Source organism: Paralichthys olivaceus, chromosome 16 (genome assembly GCF_024713975.1).
Source record: "Paralichthys olivaceus isolate ysfri-2021 chromosome 16, ASM2471397v2, whole genome shotgun sequence".
Taxonomy (NCBI): Eukaryota; Metazoa; Chordata; class Actinopteri; order Pleuronectiformes; family Paralichthyidae; genus Paralichthys; species Paralichthys olivaceus.
In genome coordinates, this window is record NC_091108.1 from 1,021,415 (window position 1) to 1,040,531 (window position 19,117).

Below are 19,117 nucleotides of genomic sequence, written 5' to 3' on the forward strand. Positions count from 1 at the left end.
CACAAACATCTGGACCACCCCCCCAGATGCACCTGTCCCATACAAAGCCCCTCCCCCCGGTTATTAAACCCTCAGCTCCTGTGCTCCACGCCCCCCCCCCCCCCCCCCCCCCACCCCACTGCTGCTCATTGATCTGAACTCCTGGGAGGATCAGATAAGAGCAGGTCGACCCCCGGGTCACAGATCCACCCCCCCCACCTCCCTGCGGGACAAAGACCACTCTGTGGGTCCCCCTGTCAGGACCCCACCTCCGCTACAGCCTCAAATACCTGCACAGCAACTGAACCATGATAAGCTCCTGCTCCGGTGTCACCTGAGAGCCAATAAGACCTGACCCCCCCCCCCCCCCCCAGGTAGGACTGATAAACACAGTCAGAGGAGCTCAGAGTTTATTCTGCAGAAAACAAGACGACGTGTTCGCTGCTGCTCACATCGATCCTGAGGACGCACGTTTGACTGCAACTTTAATTCAATGAAGAAACTTCGACGTCTCCACAGAAGGTAAAAAAAAAAACGATCTGTTGTTTATCACTTTGTTTTTTAAGCTTTGTGTTGGAACCACTGTTGTGTTGTTGTGTCGTTGTGTTGTTGTGTTAAACTGGTGAACGATCCTGCAGCTCTTAAACTCCTTCAGCTCCTTGTTCTGGTTTTGCTGGTTTGATTTTGTTTCCTGCAGCAGTTGTTTTAAAGAAACGATCTCTCTGACAGTGTCTTATTTGATTTCAGTTTTTATTCCACATCACCTTGTTTCTCCTCAACCTTGCAGCAAACCGCAGACAGACTCAACACCGGGAACAAGTAGCAGCTCAAACCCAGATATTTCTCTGGAGCTCGGTGGAGACTGAGTGTGGATGAGGCGGCTGTTTTCTCACCTGTGAGCCGCTCTGCATGAAACCACAGCTTCCTCCTGTGACGTCAGGTTCCAGTCATGTTTCTGATGTGGATTTTCATCCTGTCTGCTGCTCCAACTGGTGAGTTCTTCACAACGTCCCGCTCCTGTTTCAAGGGTCAAATCCATTTAGACAAAAGTTATTTATTGATTTTAAATCTTCTATATGGACTATAATATAATATAATATAAAATAACATCACCCATCACACTGCTTCATCTTTTGTTAATCTGACAAACAGCCACTTGTTTGATTCAAAATAAAAAGTTATAAGTTAAAAAGCTCGCTCACATTTTTCATCTTTGTTTCAGTTGCTGACAGAAACATTGTCATGACATGATGTTGTGATGATCTCGAGTGTTTTTGTGTAATTATTCTAATGTAGTAAGATGAACATGTGACGTGGTCAATGGTGCGTTCAAGAATCATTTATAATAACCATCATGTTCCGTCTTCAGCTCTTTGTGCAGCCTCCGTTTTCTGCCCCGACCCAGAGGCGAGTGACCAAACTGCAGATTTCATGATTGGTAAGAAGGACACATGATGTAATAAACCGTCACATGAGACACATGAGCTTTAATCTTCATTAACGAGTCGGCTAATTAACGGTTCACTGGGTTGAAAAGATGAGTCAACTATCGGTTCAGTGAGACGCTTGAACGCAGCCTGCAGTGAACGAACATGTGACTTCTGCAGAAAGGTCAGAGAGACTTCAGAGTCGTCAGTGTCACTGATAAAAATCTGTCGACCATCACGTTCGTTCATCTGCTCGAGATCCTGCGTTTTTTAAAATGATAAAACAAACTTGTCTAAAGTGTTTGATTTCCTCAAAATGTTGATTTGAGATTTAACGACATTCAAACCGACATTTTCACTTGGAACACAAAAAATGGAAAATTAAGAAAAAAATGTGAAATATGAAGTTGGTGACCATGGAAACAGATTTAACCAATAAATGATGATGGAGAGAAATCATGTGACTTAAATGTCACTCAAGCAGCGCATGAAACTGCACGAGGACCAATGAGGAGGCTCCGTGTTCTTTGAATCGTTAACACGTCCGTCACTTCACCTCATCGACCTTCGACCTTTTTGTCACATCATTGTTTTGTGCCGCCTTATTCTGCAGTAAAACGGACCTGACCTGAGAATTAGCGCCATCTGCTGCTCATGTCAGGGAACCGACCAACATTTAGCATAATAACGTGGATGGAAAAAACTCATATTCTTCAATTTTCTGAAAATCTGACTCAACTCAGTGTTTTTCTCCTTTAGAACAATCGTTCAAGAAATCCAAAGAAAATTCAAGTGAATCTAAAATGTGATGAGATTTGTTTTCTAAAGATCCAGAACTGAACCGATCAACAGACGGTTGATGGATTCGAGCGTCGGCTGAACGTCTCGCTCTCATCGGACTCATCGTTTTCCTCCAGCTGCTGTTTTTGTGACATTTTCTGTTGCAGTTGTTGACATTGAGGTCGACTGGTCCGCCTGCTGTGATGTTCTGGGACACCTACAGTCCTAATCAGCACCGCGGGAACATCTGGCATGCGGAGAGCTGCAGCCTAAACAATTTTCTGCCCCGCATGCGTCTCTGGACTCAGGTTTTTTTGAGCAACAGGATTATCTATGATTAAATCAGCCGGCTCTCGAGATGGAGGAAATCGAGTTGGAACATGAGTGAGATTGTTCAGTTGTTTGTCTCTTCAGTTTCCATCTTGTTTTGCTTCTCCTCTCCAGAGTGTCTGGGCCTGCGCTTCACCTGGATCCACTCGGTCTTCGATAATTTCCCCTCGCTGCTGAATTTTGCCGTGAAACTTCACTGTGCGACGGGGCTTTGTCCGCACGACCTGGAAGATTACGGCTGCTCCTGCAGACATGCGGCGTCTGGAAACCCCGTGGATCCTCTGGACGTGTAAGTAAAGAATCAGCAGCAGCTGGTGTTCAGACGCAGCTCGACTGAATTCAGAGGCTGAAGGAAGGCAGAGTCTTAAAGACGTTTGATGACCAGCAGGAGATTCAGAGCTGATAAACAAACCCATGAGATCTTTTCTCATCTTTCATCTAACGAGAATAAAGAGCTGATGGTTGTTCCTGTAAACCAGCAGCGCTCAGTTTACACAGTTCAGGAGTTTACAAGAGAAATCTGTTAGTCAGAAAACAAATGAAAGAACACGTTTGAGTCTTTAATCGTCTCTTTAACGTGAAACCTGCGTCAGGTCACATGTTGTGACGGGAGTTTGAGGTGTTTGAATGGTGACGAACAGACGACAGAGGAGGAGTTTAGTTGCTTTAGTTCGTGTTAAATCTTGAGTCAGTTATTAAATGAATATAATGATAATAAATATTTCTTTAGAGACTGCGTGAACAGTGGATTCTAATAGATTTACATCTGATCTGCTTTATTTCAACAAACTGAAACCAAAGAATACGACTTGTTTCATCTCATTTGAAATCTGTTGTAATTCGACGCCCCCTGCTGGCAAAAGTAACGTGTAAGCTCCAGTTTTTAGAGTCGGTAGCAACTTCTACTTTTACATTCACAAGTGTGTGTCTGACGTTAGAAGATGTTCAACCTCTGAACTGAAAAGTTAAATTCAGAACCAGGCGTGTCGTCACTTTTCACTTTGGACTGTTGTGCCACTTCGGTCCAGTGGGTGGCAGTAAAGTGGTTCGAGGTGGTTTTAGAAACTACGTTAATCCAAACACAACACGTGAAGAAGCTTGAACATTATCAGCCGGTCGAGCCTCCACAGAAATATTATGACCAGAGAAAACTTCCAGGCTCTGTAGGGGGCGCTCACTGTCATTTCTTTTTTTACTGCAGCTGCTGCGAGACCCACAGACTGTGTTACCAGAACACTGCCCCCTGCAGGCAGGCGCTGCCGCTCCTCCCAAACAACATCACCTGTCCAGCCTCAAACAGCAGCTGTGGTAAGTTTGACAAATACGTCCTGTCGAGTAAACATGAAGCAAAGCTCACAGCTGCTGCAGGACGTCTCCAACTTTACTTTAGTTCTACATGAAAATAAATATATTGCGATGAGTACTCGTACTTTATCCTGCTGCTGTTCCACCAGAGAACTATGGTCCCAGTGTTTTCATAAATATTCTGACAGCGCTGTATCTGGGGAAATTAACCGACAGCCCTCATTTGATCTCTCTAATCTCGGAGATGATGGTGATTGGTGTCAGCAGAGGTTTTGTGAATGTGACCTCGCCGCCATCGACTGCATGAGTCAGCGCTCGTACAACTCGACTCTGAGAGGCTTCGCTGAGTCGTCCTGCTCGGCCACAAATCAAACAGGTGAGTTCACCAGAGCAGGAGCGGGTGACCGCAGCAAACTGCAGCTCGGACGCACCGTCACTTCACGTTCACACTGCACCTGACGTTTTCTACCACGCACGTCTCACTGAGCAGGAACCGTTTGGACTCCAGGGTCTTTGCGAAGGACACGTTAAACACAAGTGTTTCTAAAACATGAACAACATTGAAACAGGAATAACTGGATAAGTTCATGTGGTTCATTTACTTTCAAAGTGAAATCAAGAAATGCCGAAGCCAAGACTCAGTTTGACTTTGTGTTCCAGATGTTCTCGGTGTTACCGTGGACACGGACGAAGCGTTCGGAGGAGCAGGTGAGTCTGAGTGACGTCAGCATTCTGGTCACCTCAAACGGATCGGGTTGTTTTTTCGAGGCTGTACGTCAGCAGTCGGGGGGGGAGGGGGGGTTTCGGGCGGGTCGGCGATGTCAGATCCCAGGAAGCGATTGACTGGGTAGAAACAGCTGAGTCACACCTCTGATCCTCTCAGCCAATTAAAACGCGACCTCTTGACGTTTAATCCAGGAGCTTCCTGCCCACACGGCTGCAGAAGAACAAATCAAGGATGGTACAAAAGGTCTAAATATAGACGAGCGGTGAAGTTGAGGTAGAGGAGGTTGTTAGAGACGCAGCTTCACCGAGAGGCTTCTGTTCGAGAAAAGGTTTTACTGATTCCAGCCTCAACTTTAAACTCACTCCATGATTTCATGTCTCAAACAAACTTTCCTGATGAATGAAATGAGGACGAGATCCACAGAGAGCAGAACGGAAAACTTGGATTATCAGCCGGTGAAAACGTCCCGGCACAAATCTGAATCACACAGTAAATATTTTTCCTTTTTACAGGCGTACAAAAGGTGACGTACGACATTAATACACAAGCACAAGATATTTGTGATCCTGATAAGATCCCATACACGAGTATAAAAACCTTATTGCAGGTTTAGATGAATCTTGATTTGACTGGAGGTAAATGAATCGTTCTTCTTTCCAGATCTTCAGTCTGCAGTGAACGACTCTCTGAGCTTCCAGATCTACAACTCCTCGCTCCTGTCGGCAGGTAAAAGTCTCTCTCTCTCTCCGCTCTCGTTCAGACGCAGAGAAGACGACAGGGTTCAGGATGAAACTGAGAACATGTAAAAGATGGACTGTCTCATAACGTCTGACACAGAAACAGATAAAACTGATGATGGAGTCATGACGACGCTCTGCTCTCTGGTGTCGAGGACTTTTCTCCACCGCGTCTGTAGATTCAACCGATGACGAACGAACTGTGAGGAGGTGATGAAATCTGTTTTTTGTGTGTGGTCGGCAGAGATGGACGGGTTAATGACGAGCAGAGCGGACAACCAGAGCGACACCCCGGGGATGGATGGTGACCTCATCACCTCACCACCAGGCCCGCCCCCTCTGCTGACCCCTGCTGGTACGCTCTTCTAATTGACGCCCAGGTCGCAGGTTTGACACCGACGAGCAGAGACGCCCTGAGTTATTTAAAGACAGAGGAAGGAACCGTTACACACGTACAACACACGTACAACACACACATACAACACACACACGTACAACACAAGCGTACAACACACACAGACACAGAATAAGGTAAAATAAAAGTCAGACATATTCAGTGAGAGGATATTTAAAGGGTTTTGTTCAGGTTGTTTCTTTTGTGTTTGTTTACCAGAAGAACTTCAGTTGTGTGTTTTTGAAACTCGCCACCATTCTGTGTGTGTGTGTGTGTGTGTGTGTGTGTTATTTCAGAGGAGTTTGAGGAAAGTGAAGGTGGCGTCGAGGAGGAGACGACTCACCTGAGTTTCATCTCTAAAGGTCAAACACTCACATCACTCGCCGTCTCGTTTCCCATGATCCTCGCTGCTCAGGTTCTTTTTCTGCCAGACCTGTGTTTTTCCAAGCTGCCCATGTTTTTACATTTGGCTCAAGTTTGATCGTCCTGCAGCTTCCAAAACTCCAGAAATAATTTCCCCGCTGTTCGACTCCCGCTGCTCGATGACTCACTTGTTGGCTCCAACGTTTCCTGTCGCTGCTTTTACAGATTTGAATGAAACTGTGACAGAGGAAGCACTCGAGCGGGAAGAGATAAATGTGGATCCTGCATCCCACAATCCTCCAGCATCCAGCCTGGGTGAGCCAAGAAAACTGTGTGTGTGAGTGTGAGTGTGTGTGTGTGTGTGTGTGTGTGTCATGATTGATCACATTCCTTTATATTTTATTTTTATATAAATGAACAGTTGGTAAAGTTATTCCTTCGAGTGAGTCGTGATTCATTCGATGTGAAAGTCATAAAAACTTTTTCTAAAAACTTGACACAGTTTTTTTAAAGTAAAGAAAATGAAACATGTTTAGATAAAAAATAAATATTCTTGTTTGAAATCACAGTTTTACTTTAGTCTGATTTCAACGTCTTCATTCACGTTTTAATCGAATTAGTTGATTTGCTGCCACAGATTCCGGTTTGTTAGCGGGTGAAGCAGAATCCTCGCTGAACTCTGAAGATGGAAATTCAAAGACGACATCTCCGTCGTCACATGTTCCTCTGAGGACTACAACTCCCAGCGAGTCATCTGAGGAAGGTGAAGAAGAAGTTTTCAGTTTAAAATACGCTGGTACAAGAAAATGTGCACTACTCACGAGGAAGGTCGATTAGAATCCAAACATAAATACGTCTGTGACTCTGCAGGTTCAGTTTTCACCACTTCATCGCTGACGTCAACAAAATCACAAAACCGCCCAAAGGCAGGAAAAACGACCACGACGTCGAGAGACTCGTCTGAGGAAGAGGAGGAGGAGGATGGTGATGAAGGAGAGCAGGAAGCTTCAGATGAGAGTAAGTAAGCAACACGACCTCCTGATGAGGACCTCAGTTCTGAACCAGCCGCTCACAAACCACGAGTGACGTCACAGAGTCGTGACCTATCCGATGTTTTCACACCGTCACTGAACTGAACTGCATCAAATGTTGTTTTTCTTCTTCCAAGATATTTCTACAACTTCGCTCACGACCAAAATCACCGAAACCACATCGACACAGTCGACGACCACCGTGACAGGAAGCACGGCCATTTTGAAAACCACATCGGCTTCTCCAACAGGTCAGTTTGTCTCCGACGTGCAGTGGATTGAGATAAAGGAGGCGTGGCCTCAGTAGAACGAGGAGCTGATTTGGTCGATGGAGGATTTTTTATTTTTGTCACCGGCTCGTCCATCTGTTACCGCGGCGTCGTTAGCTACTTTGAGCGGCTGCATCACAGACTGTAAATAAAGATGGACGACGCGTCTCCTCCTCCTCCCACGTCCAGAAAGGAAGCCAAGATATCCTGTACGAACGCTGACACCTGTCAATCATGACTCAGCGTGTTTTTACATCATCAAATAACTGAGATGAGAACGAGCTGAAACGACAGAATCATCTTTACAAACATTTATTTAACGTCTCCGCTGATTCTTTAGTTCGTGTCCCATCTGCTAACATGGAGGAGGGGTAATGAGCTTTACTGCAGCTAGCCACAAGGGGGCGACAGAGAAGCTTTGGCTCCATCTTTATTATTATATCTAGCCTGTTAGCATCGTCACCAGCATGCAATGAATTGTGGGATAGATCCACAGGAGAAGGATTCAGCCATTAGATGCTTCCTCATTGAAATTCATCCACATCTGTATTCTGAACACACACACACACACACACACACACACACACACACACACACACACACACACACACACACACACAGGCTTTGACAGGTGTCTGCGGCTCGAGGACGAGAATCACTCAACACATAAACGATCATTTACATTTTAAATCCCAGGAGGAGCAGAAGCAGGACGTCTGCTGCCGTAACGCTTTGTTTAATCCAGCGGAGTAATGTGCAGCGTCTCAGGTTGTTCTTCTCTGCAGGTGGACGAGTCGTCAGCTCCACGTTCACACCTGCGTCACCTCCGGCTTCACAGGAAGGAGAGCGGAGTGAGGACAACGCAACGCCCAACGCAACGCCCAACGCAACGCCCAACGCACTGCCCAACGCAACGCCCAACGCACTGCCCAACGCAACGCCCAACGCACTGCCCAACGCAACGCCCAACGCAACGCCCGCAGCCTCATTCATCACAGCAGCAGGTGAATAAACAGGCTCCATTAGAAAAGTAATGTGTGAAACAACTCACAGCTGCAGCAGCGACGCAGAACAGATCTGATCAACAACAGAACTCAGACTCGGTTTAATCTGCTCGTTCATCACTCAGCAGAGTTCAAGATGCTAAATGAATGAATGATCGTATTTATTTATTTATTCAGACGATTCAACTCAATCATCGGATCCAAGTTTCAGATCGTATCTCGGTTACAACGGAAGAAAAGTTTTACACATCAAATTTAAGTCTGAATCATTTCTTTCTGTTTCTGGAATCATTATTTTGTGGTGGAAAGTAGCTGAGCTAATTAAACGTTTCAACATTTCAGATGGAAAAATGTCGAACTTGACACGACAGTTAAATTTAATTAAAATAAAAAATACGTAATTTTAGATTCAAAACAAATGTTCTGATCCATCAAATCTGACCTGAACTAGTTTACTACAAATGTAATCTTTCATCATTCACTGTGACCTTTGACCTTTGACCTGTGTGTCCATGTTGCTGAGACGAGCTTCAGTCGTCGTGTCAGATGCACGACCATCGTTCAGGAATGTTCATGTAGAAAAAACAGTTTCAATCAAACGCAGAATAAACATCTGTGATCGCAGCCTCGTCCACAGGTCCACAGACCCCGCCCACATCTCCTGAGGCTTCATGGGAGGAGGACTTGACTCCTCCTCCTGCTGCTCCTCTCGCTGCCCTCAGTCCAGGTGAGGAGAAATACTTTATATTCAACGTTTAAGCCTCACCACTAGATGTCACTAAACTCACACTGCACCTTTAACAAACCACTTGTTTGTTCATATATCGAAAAGAAACGCGGCTGGAATTCTAACTTCTGTCTCACGTGTTTCAGGTCGAGCGACACCAACATCATCGACTTCAGCGAGAACCGTCACCGTGGCGACACCGGGAAGACGGGTCACCTCCGTCAGACCCCGATCTGAGATCATCGCGTCCAAAACCACCACAACATCAACCCCGCTCACCACAGCTGAGTCTGGGGAAGAAGAGACGGACAAACCACCGTGTGTGGACGGAGACGAGATGGACAGCTCCCAGGAGAAAGACAAAGACGGTACAGTCCAGTCAGACTGTGAGGGACACGTCAGGGACACGACAGGGACACGTCTGCTGAAAGCAGCTTTACTGTGAACGTGAACTATGATGTTCATGTGGTCGTTAGCTCTTCAGGAATAAATCCTGTTCCCTCAGAACCAGGAAGTCGTCTTCCTGTCCTCATGCGTCTCCGTTAACTCAACAAGGTTTTTCTCGGGTTCAGTGACGTTAATTATATTTAAATGGTTAAAGTGTGTGAGTTGGATGATTCACTGCTCGTTTTAAACATTGTTTGCAGCAGTAAACTGGATCATTACAGAACATTACAAGGTCTGAGGGGGAAATCCAAGTGTGTTTCTCTGATCAAGCTCTGGTTTGTGGACAGACGTGGCTCAGAGGAGGACGGTGCCGTTCTTTGCCTGGTCCCTGCTGGAGTCTGTTGGTCTGAGCGACTTACAACTACGAGCCGACAGCAAAGGTACGACTCAGTTTGTGGGTGAAACAGAAGAAGACGTTCTGGTTCCAGCAGATTTCCACAAACTGTAGCTGTCGTTTTTTGAACCCGTGTCTTCCGGCAGAATGCAGTCTCTCCTTCACGCTGTACGGCGGCGACGGTCGAGCCAGGCGGGAGATGCCGGCGCTGGGGGAGATGCTCCACTGTCTGACGGGACGATGTCCACACGAGTACGAGATGTACGGCTGCTACTGTGGACAGGAGGCCGGAGGGACACCTCTGGACCAGCTGGACAGGTGAGCAGCAGGAAGTGATGAGAGGATAAAGATCTCACTCTGTAAACTCTAAATCCTGTTGTGTCTCTGTCTCTGACGTGTCTCTGTCTCTGATGTCTCTCTGACGTGTCTCTGCACTGAAACCATGTGAACCGTGTTCTTCAGGTGTTGCTTCTTCCATCACTGCTGCCTGAAGCAGATCGGCTCTATGGGCTGCAGGTCGGACAGGAAGCTCAACGCTCGCGTCTCCTGTGACAACAGGAAGCCACAATGTGAGTGTTTGTTCCACTCGAGCAACGACGGGATCAAACCACGAACCACAGACAAACTAGTGCCGACACTCTTATCGTCTCCTCCTCAGGTCAGGGCGTCACTGTGTGTGACAAACTTCAGTGTGTGTGCGACAAAACCACGGCAGAGTGTATGGCGGCCGCTCACTTCAACCACAGTCTGCCGTCGCAGCAGTGCGGCGGACCCGGGCCCCCCTGTCGCCGGGCCAGCAGACCCCCCAAGCCACAGCTTACTCCTCAGTCCAGCGAGGAGAGCGAGGAGACGCCGGGAGGAGGCTCTGACGAACTGAAGGAGCAGAAACCCGGCGACGCACACGAGGCATCGACCGTTGTGAACACGCCTCCTCCACGCCACGTTCAAAACAGGTGAGAGAAGGAGACGAGCACCAGGAGTAGAGAAAACAGGTTATTTGAGTTTGATGAATTAAAGAAGCTTTCTGTCTTTTTGCAGCGATGAAAGTTGGAACCTGAAAGACGAGGAGAAGTTGAATCCTTCCGTCGAGCCGGCTGCACCTCCTGATCCTCCTCCCCCTCCCCCACCTCTCGCTCCTGGCTCCAGTGACGAGAGCAGAGAGACACAGACACTCAGTGGGATTCAAACCCAAAACCACCGGCCAAGTCCAGAGCAGAGCCCCGGACACCGGCCATCAACGAGACCAGGGGAGGGAGGGGAAGAGAAAAAGGAGGAGGAGGAGGAGGAGGAGGAGGAGGAGGAAGAGGAGGAGGAAGAAGAGGGGTGAGAGGAAGGAAACTAAAAGTAAATATATTGTTTCTAAAAGCAACTTTGGGATTTCCAGTATTTTTGGGGCATTTTTCTGAAGTTGGGCAGATAAACTTGTTTTCAGATGAAATGATGTTGAAAATCAAATGTTTGAGGTTTTCAAAGTGAAACTGTTCTTCAGTGAATTTATTAAAAATATAAAGAAACGCAAAGAAACATCTCCCGTGTCTTTGATTCAAAGGACACAGCTGCTCGTTTTAATCTTCTTCTTCTTCTTAAATATTTATTCTCAAATCGTTGTGAAGAAAAAGAATAAAAATCAGATCTGGATCCTGAAGCTGTGGAGTCAGAGAGAGAAGACGACGGAGGGGGAGAGATGGAGAGAGAGATGGAGAGAGATGGAGAGAGAGAGAGAGATGGAGGGAGAGAGAGAGAGATGGAGAGAGAGAAAGAGAGATGGAGGGAGAGAGAGAGGGAGAGATGGAGAGAGAGATGGAGGGAGAGAAGTGAATCAGAGGAAAACTAAACCAGAAATAAAAACTTTGCAGCTCATCAGGTTTGATAGAAACATTTTATTCTGTTGAATCTTAATGAGCAGTGATGAAGCTGAGGCTCCGCCTCCGTCGAGGTTCGAGTCACATTCAACTTTTTATTCTTTATTCTTTATTCGTGAAGAATCCTATTTCAACTAATTGACGGAGGAATTCTCGAAACACTTTCGTGTAGAAATAATTTCAAGTTAAATCAGTTTTGCAGATAAATGAAAGAAATCCTCATGTCGACAGTTGACATGATATTTAATTTACCTCAGATCATTTTTGTTCGTATGAATCATTTGGAATCTAGATTTAAAGCTGAAGCTGTTTCTTGAACCTGCAGCTGGAGCCGAGCCTCAGCGCCACCTAGTGGTTAAAGCCGAGCGTTGAGCAGTTAGTGGCTGTGAAGGCTGAAACACAGACGAGACAACTTCACCTTTAAAACTGGCACAAAAATACAAACTGCTGCATCAACAAGAAAACATCAGTTCTTTGTGTTCGTGCAGAATTCAACTGAAAAAAGTGACGAGAAGTTCATCAGGTTTCCAACATTCAGATTCCTTCTTATCTCAGACTCGAAGAATCGTCTATCGCTCGAGACTTTTTTCACACAATTATTCTTGAAAACAACATTTCACAACATTAGGAACCGGAAATATCTCGAACCTTTTATTTGTACCAAACACAAAGTCATGTTCTATTGTGCATAAGGGAAGAAACTCTTTTATTGATGGTGACACATATAAAAGCTTTTAAATATAATATTCATTTAAGTCATTTAACTTTAGAAGAAGTTGCAGCTCAGGATTCAGATCCATCGCAAAATAACTTTAACGATCTCAGACATTTTTTTTCCAGAGAAAAAACTCAACTTCAAAACTTTTCCCAGTTTTCACTGTCCCGCAGTTCAACTATTGATTTTTTTCCGCTTGTTGCATGAAAAACATTTTAAATGTATTATTATTATTATTTGTGTTTCTAAGGTTACAATCACGTTTTAAAGCAACTCTATGAAACTGCTGCTCAGTAAAAGTGACACTGTTTTGAAGCTCCCGCCATTAACGTTAATTAGTTACGGGCGTTTTTTTATTTGCGACGTACGAGCGGCTGCACCGACAGTCGCTGGATTCACGGAAGAACATTTTAAAAACCGTTTTGATTCTCCGTCAAATTCTGGAGCGTCTGTGTGGCGTGATCTCCAGGATGTAGATTACACTAAACTGGAGAAGCGTGAGTGGCACTGAACATGTGACGTGAAGTGGATCCGAGGTTATCGGTGGACTTGAAGGTCGTGTGAATGCTGGTGAATGAAACTGAAAGACCGGAGCAGACACGTTTGTGTTGATGCTGATGAAGCGTTTGTTTCTGTCTGAACCACAAACTGCAACTTCTCAAGAAAAAAAAAGAAAAAGATCTAGATTGTAAAATTATCATATTTTATTCTGCAAAAAATAACTGGCATCATCTGCCTCTAGATATTTAACCCATACTTTATTTTAATCATGAATTCTACAATAAAAAAATCAAGTTTGTCGTAACGGGAGGGTTTCTCCCACACTGATGCTCTGCACACCCCCATTGAAACGCTGAACCATCAATCTCATGATAAACAACCAAAAAACTAAATGAAGAAGAAGAAGAAGAAATCTCCCGATGTCTAAATCTCGACCAGGCAACAATTTAACAACACATGATGCATAACATGTAGAAAAATATATGATGAACAGCTTCACGTGTTCCTGCCGCATCCAAAACAAACCGTTCATCTACTGTTCAACTGCAAAATCTCATTTTCCTTCAAACTGATTCACTTGAATAAAAATGATGTTTTGATCCGTTTTTGAAGAAAAATCAGATTTTTTTGGATCCAGTTGATGAAAGAATTTTGTTTTTCGATGAATCTCTTAAAAAAATATAATCCCGGCTCGACCACCTGATATTAAGATTGAAATCGGTTTCAAGTACAGCTTTGATTCTGAGACTTTAAATGAGGCTTCGCGCTGCACTGACCCAGGAGGTGAAGCCGCGGCGGAGGATGATTTATACGTCGAAGGGATTTTTCTTTTGTTCGGCCACTCGCTTCATGAAGTAACAGAAACTCGACAAGTTACAAGATGTTTTCCAGCAGAAACATCACGTCTCCCACTGGAGAACACGACGACGACTCTTCAGCTGCTCTTCGCTGCGTCAGGATTCAGAATCTGAGCGGCTGACATTTAAAGATCTCAGCATGTAAAGGTCGATGAGCTGAGCTGCTGAGATAATCAACAAACACTGAGGAGATCTCGTTCCTCTGACGGTTCCTTCAAATCACACGCTCGTGAAGATCCTGTAACTACGTCAAGCTCCACAAATCACAGCCAGTTCTTCTCTGACACATCTTCTCCCGTGGCTCTGGACGTGAAACTTTACAAACCTGCTGGTTCAACGCGGATCACGTGACTGAAAGATCCAAAAGAGCCGATGAGTGGATCTTGAGGTGATTGTTTTCAGAAGCTAACGTTACGTTTATTGCACAAAGGTAAAGTGACGCTGCGTCTCTCTTACTGATCCAGAGAAGCGGCTCGGACCTTAACTCCGACCCGAACAATCCGGATCCTGTTTTCTGTTCTAACCACAACGTCCGCTCAACAACTACAAAACATACGAAACCACCTGAAATGTTCACGGCCACGAAGAGAGGCGCCATCACGTCTCCTCCTCCTCTCTCTCATTCGTTTCTCCGTCTTACTTCTCTCCATCTTTCACCACCTCGTTCTTTTCAAAGGTATCGACACGACCAGGATCCAAACAAGCAACTGTCCCCGCCCCTGTGCCGAGGACGCAGCCAAACCGCCAACCTGCGATAGGTCCCAGTCGGTTCTGCTCCGGCCGAGCTCAGGCGGCAGCTTTCTGCCTCCAACACCACGGATTTCTGTTCCTCCACTGAGCTGAGATCAGAGGAAACACTGATAATCATCGGTTATTACACATCACAGCTGCAGCTCCAGATACGAAGGATCTCATTCCACCGGCTCCTTCAGGAGAAAAACACGGGCTTGTGGTAAATGTTGGAAAAGCACCGATGATTAAATCCGACAAGATGTCGCTGCTTCGTAGCAGAGTTATAAATATTAACGTGTTCCGTGGTGAGGAAGACGAGGTTTCAGCTGCTGCTTTTATTTTGGAATGAAACTCAGTTTTTTCCACACTAAGACGATTTGAATCTTTGAGTTTTTAAAAACTGCCTAAAGAGAAATGAGGAGTTAAAGTCGCTGGTTGATGTAAACGTAAATCTAAAGGACGAGAGTTTTTACAGTTCATCGGGTAGAATTCAGGAGCCGATGACTTTCCTGTCTCGTGTTATTTAAAATCCCAAAGTGCTCATACGCAGCAACACGAGGCTGTGATGTCACGACACACAGTTTTCGGCACAGACACAAGTTCCTTCATGAAATTAAACAGAAACAAAAGGGAGCTGGAAGACGCTGAAGCAGTTTGTCATTGAAATCTTTTAGAAAATCTGTGAAATGAAGGAATTCTGTGAGTTTTTCAGAAGATTCTACTTCAACATTCGAGAACCATTTATATTGTTTGACAGCTGACGATGCTCGCGGAAGAAAAGCTACTTCACAGGAATCAGAGCCAAACATTTATCACGAGCTCCGTCAATCATCGTCCACGAGCGAAGCACTTCTGAAAAGACGACTCTCGCTCTCGCCCTTTTGTTCGCGAGTCTCTTTGCTGAGCGGAAAATCAAAAGTACAGCGATCACTTCCACACGTGACACGAAGCTGGTTGTTGAAGTCATTTCTGCTTATTTACACTGAGCCGGTCGTTCCAGCTGCGAAACTAAAACCAACATATTTCACTTTTAAGGACAGAGCACATATTTTTGCATTTCTACTCATTAGTGACCGACGTCTACTGATGAACGTGAGAGCAGATGTTGTTAAGAAGCAGGAAAACCAGCTTCACTCGCTGAGACCGTTCGTAAGAGCTGAACGTGACGCCGGAGGATATTTACACGGAGCGAAGCTGGTCGACTCAGAAGCGTCAGAAAGTCAAAGCTTGATAAATGAAGTGGTTTTTAGTTTCAGGAAACAAAGTGCAGCAAATCAGCGACTGGATTCAGAAGCAGTTTCAGGTTCGAGGATCTGTGGCTCCGCAAAAACACTCAGCTTTGTTTTGCTGCAGTTAGTTTTCCTGACACCTGCTGGTCCGAACAGGAAGCTGGAGGACAGGGCGGGACTGAGTCTTTACTTTTTTTCAGCATTTCTAAATTTTGCATTTTGTGTTTCAGCTGTTGTGCGTGTGTGTGTGAGTGTGTGTGTGTGTGTGTGTGTGTGTGTGTGAGTGTGTGTGCGTTGATTATCTTCAGTACACACACAGGTCTGGAAACTTCATCTCGTAGACGGGGACGGACTGGTGCTGGGTGTGACCCGCTGAGATGGAAACCACTCCGGACGGGCTGGGAGGAGGTCTGAGGAGGACGAGGACGAGGAGGAGGAGGAGGGACGTGTTAAATCGGGTTTCGTCTGATGACGATTACATCAAACTGAACTTTTAACGGTTCTTTGTTGCAAATATTCTTTTTTCATTTGTGTTTTTCTGGGAATCACTGATATAAAAAACTCCCAGAACTAGAATAACAACAGAATAATCCAATAAACACGTAACATCCAGCAGGCGAGCAGAGTCGCGCTGGTTCAGATGAACAACAACGGAAAGAAAAGTCCAAACTCTGTCCGCAGATAAAATTCAGCTGTGGACAGATTAAGTTTAAAGTTGTTATCCAGAGTTATCGAAACAGAAACTTACCGAATTGTGAGTTCGAAGATCTGAGCCAGCCGGTCGTGCAACATGTTCGCCTGAGGAAACAAACCAACCAGAGGGAGCTGGAGTTCACGTCCTTCAAGAAAAAGCTGATGTGGTTTGATGCGGAGGCTTCGTTAGTTTTACCTTGGACTCGCAGTGAGCGGCGATCTCCTCAAACGGAGCTTTCTGGAACTTCTCTATCACCTGACGTCTCTTCTCTCTCTCCTGCTCCTCCACACCCGTGGTGTCTGAACACAGAGATAAAGTGTGGGACACATTTCTATCGTGTTTTTGACTTGTGACATCAGCCTGAACTTCTCTGGGTTCTCACCGATGGCCTTCTTCAGAGTCTCGAACGTGATCTCCTCAGCCAGCTGGGACTGCAGAGAGACAAGAACACGTGACAGCGAAACATTCTCACATGCATCTGATCTATACTGGTGTTTTAAAGCCTCCAGAACATGTGAGGAACATGTGAGGAACATGTGAGGAACATGTGAGGACGTCTAAAAAACAGCTTCAGTGAGTTTGAGTGAATTTCAAAGAGCAGGACGTTGTTCCTCCACATTAAAACGACACTGACCTTGTCTGGAAGGCTGTTGGACATGATGTCCACTTGGAGGGAGACTGTGTCCACAAAACTCTTTCTCCTGGTGAGACGGTCTTCATCTGCAGGAAGACACAGAGACACGGAGACAGTTCAACCCCAGACTCACATCAGCTGTTTAAACTTGAACGTACAGGAGGGACAATCCCGTCTGATGCTGCATCAGAGTCTCTGCCACCAGGGGGCGATCAACAAACCCTTTTGAGGGGACATCATGTTGTCCGTCTTTATCTAAAGTCTTTTGCTCCACAACAAATGTCTCCTCCTCGTGTTTCTTTCTCTGATAAGTTTCTTTTAACTAAAGGTTTTCGGTCGGTGCCGTCACATCATCCATGTTCTCAAGTTAACTGAAATCTAAACAACAAACAACAACAAACTGTTTTGCACACGGCCGAGCCGAGAGAGTCCGCTCTGATGCTCTGGTTCAGTACAACAAGGAGACAAATGATTGGATCCCGCAGGACAATAAGCTCCTCAGGACCCCCGTCCCCCAGCAGCGCTCGTCTGATGAGCGTCGGAGGAGGAACGGAGGTGTAAAAACAGAGAGAACACAGAAAGAGAAAACAGCAGCGCTTCATAGCTGTTGTTTGATGAGTCACTGTGACCTTTGTCGAGATCAGGTGTGACTCAGCTGCCAGACTTCGGGCCTTAATGAGCCGACGGATCTGTGGAGAAAGGTTAGAGACCCAGACACAGTATTTACATCTGACTCACTCTATTATCTACGACTAAAAACCGATGTAACGAGGAGCGAGAGAGAAAACATGAATGATGAAGGAAACACGTTCTTCAGTGTGTGAGGTGGAGAGGGTTTTCTGTCTGTAACAGGAATAAACATCAGACATGTTCACTTCAGCTCTCGTGGATTTAAATCTGGTTTCATGCAGAGAATGTTTTATGCATTTTACTGCCATTCAGGTTTAAACTGGTTCCAGTGTGAACAACCTGCCCAGACACTATCGATCACAACCTTTTTACATCAAGACTTCAACAAACACAAAGTACTACAGTACACAGAATCTGCGTAGTTTCATGTACTCACCAGAACACGTCCAGAAGAAACGCAAGAAAAATAATTTGCAAAAAAGTTTAAAAGTGTTGTTTTTAAATCATCATGTCTGCAGATACACAACTTCACCATCACCGGAAACGAGACAAACTACAAGTCTACAACAGTTTGTCTGAAGCTGATGAATCAGCCGAGGCTGCGGACGGACCAAATAAAAACATCTGAGGGAGACATGGACCTCTGAGAAGTTTCCCTCGTCCGGATCCTGATCCCTCAGACGTGTCCGCAGACTCTTTACTGGTCTCAAATGTTTGTGGCAAACGTGTAAATGTTGTATTCAGTTCAGCTCCGAGACGACGAGGATGAAATTCATCTTTCATCCTCGTCAAGAGAAACGTTTTATCTCCTGGTGCCAACCAGACAACACAGACCAGTTTTAAAGCCACGACGACAGCAGGAACCTAACGTTCTACTCTACACGTTTACCTCTGGACGTCTGCTTGCACCTGTGGAGGATTTTTCCGACTGTGTAAAGAACTGAGTCAGACGGAAGCACGACAGAGGGAAGAGAGCAGAAGCACAAACAGAAGAAGTCAGTGAGCAGTTTTTAAAGGTCTTAATTCATCGCCTCCTTCAGGGAATCACATTTCTTTGTAAGTGTTGTTCAAAGAGAAATTTTGAAATAATGAACCTGAATCTTTTGTTGTTCTCATGTGAAATACAACAATAGACAACCTTCAGTGTAATGAAGCTGATCACGCAATACGTTTTTTTAAAAGTTCATTTCCTGTTCACTAAACTCCGTAAACTGTTAATCCTTCAAAGACCATTTGGCTGAATGTTCACACGGAGCCGACAGTTTGAAAACTCTGTGTCAGATCCTGTAATCTGATTTCAACTTAACCTCTGGAATACTTGTAGCACATGTTCTTTACTGCGCTCGTTCCTGTTTGATTTAAGATGTCGAACATAAAGTAGAACGTTTTCTTATGGCAGCTGAACATCA

General features: G+C 45.3%; 2 protein-coding genes across 7 annotated transcripts in view; one reads left to right on the forward strand and one right to left on the reverse strand.

Moving 5' to 3' along the window:
• The first annotated feature begins 835 nt into the window (after positions 1-835).
• Positions 836-11,275, forward strand: oc90 (otoconin 90). Its single transcript, XM_069510760.1, has 21 exons — positions 836-971; positions 1,349-1,417; positions 2,631-2,805; positions 3,718-3,824; positions 4,066-4,197; positions 4,482-4,529; positions 5,209-5,274; positions 5,530-5,640; positions 5,976-6,041; positions 6,268-6,357; positions 6,680-6,805; positions 6,913-7,059; positions 7,211-7,324; positions 8,128-8,346; positions 8,972-9,073; positions 9,220-9,441; positions 9,808-9,900; positions 10,001-10,172; positions 10,317-10,423; positions 10,513-10,807; positions 10,893-11,275. The coding sequence occupies exons 1-21, from the start codon at positions 929-931 to the stop codon at positions 11,179-11,181; spliced, it is 2,793 nt and encodes a 930-aa protein (XP_069366861.1). The 5' UTR covers positions 836-928; the 3' UTR covers positions 11,182-11,275.
• A 439-nt stretch (positions 11,276-11,714) lies between these two features.
• The window catches only part of efr3a (EFR3 homolog A (S. cerevisiae)), a 58,023-nt gene continuing 50,620 nt past the window's right edge, over positions 11,715-19,117 (reverse strand). For 5 of the 6 annotated variants that reach the window (XM_069510762.1, XM_069510763.1, XM_069510765.1 and 2 more), the window contains 5 exons: positions 17,079-17,164; positions 16,827-16,875; positions 16,640-16,743; positions 16,499-16,548; positions 11,715-16,160 (listed from right to left, as the gene is read on the reverse strand). In XM_069510762.1, the coding sequence (XP_069366863.1) occupies positions 16,055-16,160; positions 16,499-16,548; positions 16,640-16,743; positions 16,827-16,875; positions 17,079-17,164 (395 nt within the window). In that variant the 3' untranslated portion in view covers positions 11,715-16,054. Of the gene's footprint in view, positions 16,161-16,498; positions 16,549-16,639; positions 16,744-16,826; positions 16,876-17,078; positions 17,165-17,215; positions 18,649-19,117 lie in introns of those variants that run through there. The other variant, XM_069510767.1, reaches the window with a different exon arrangement.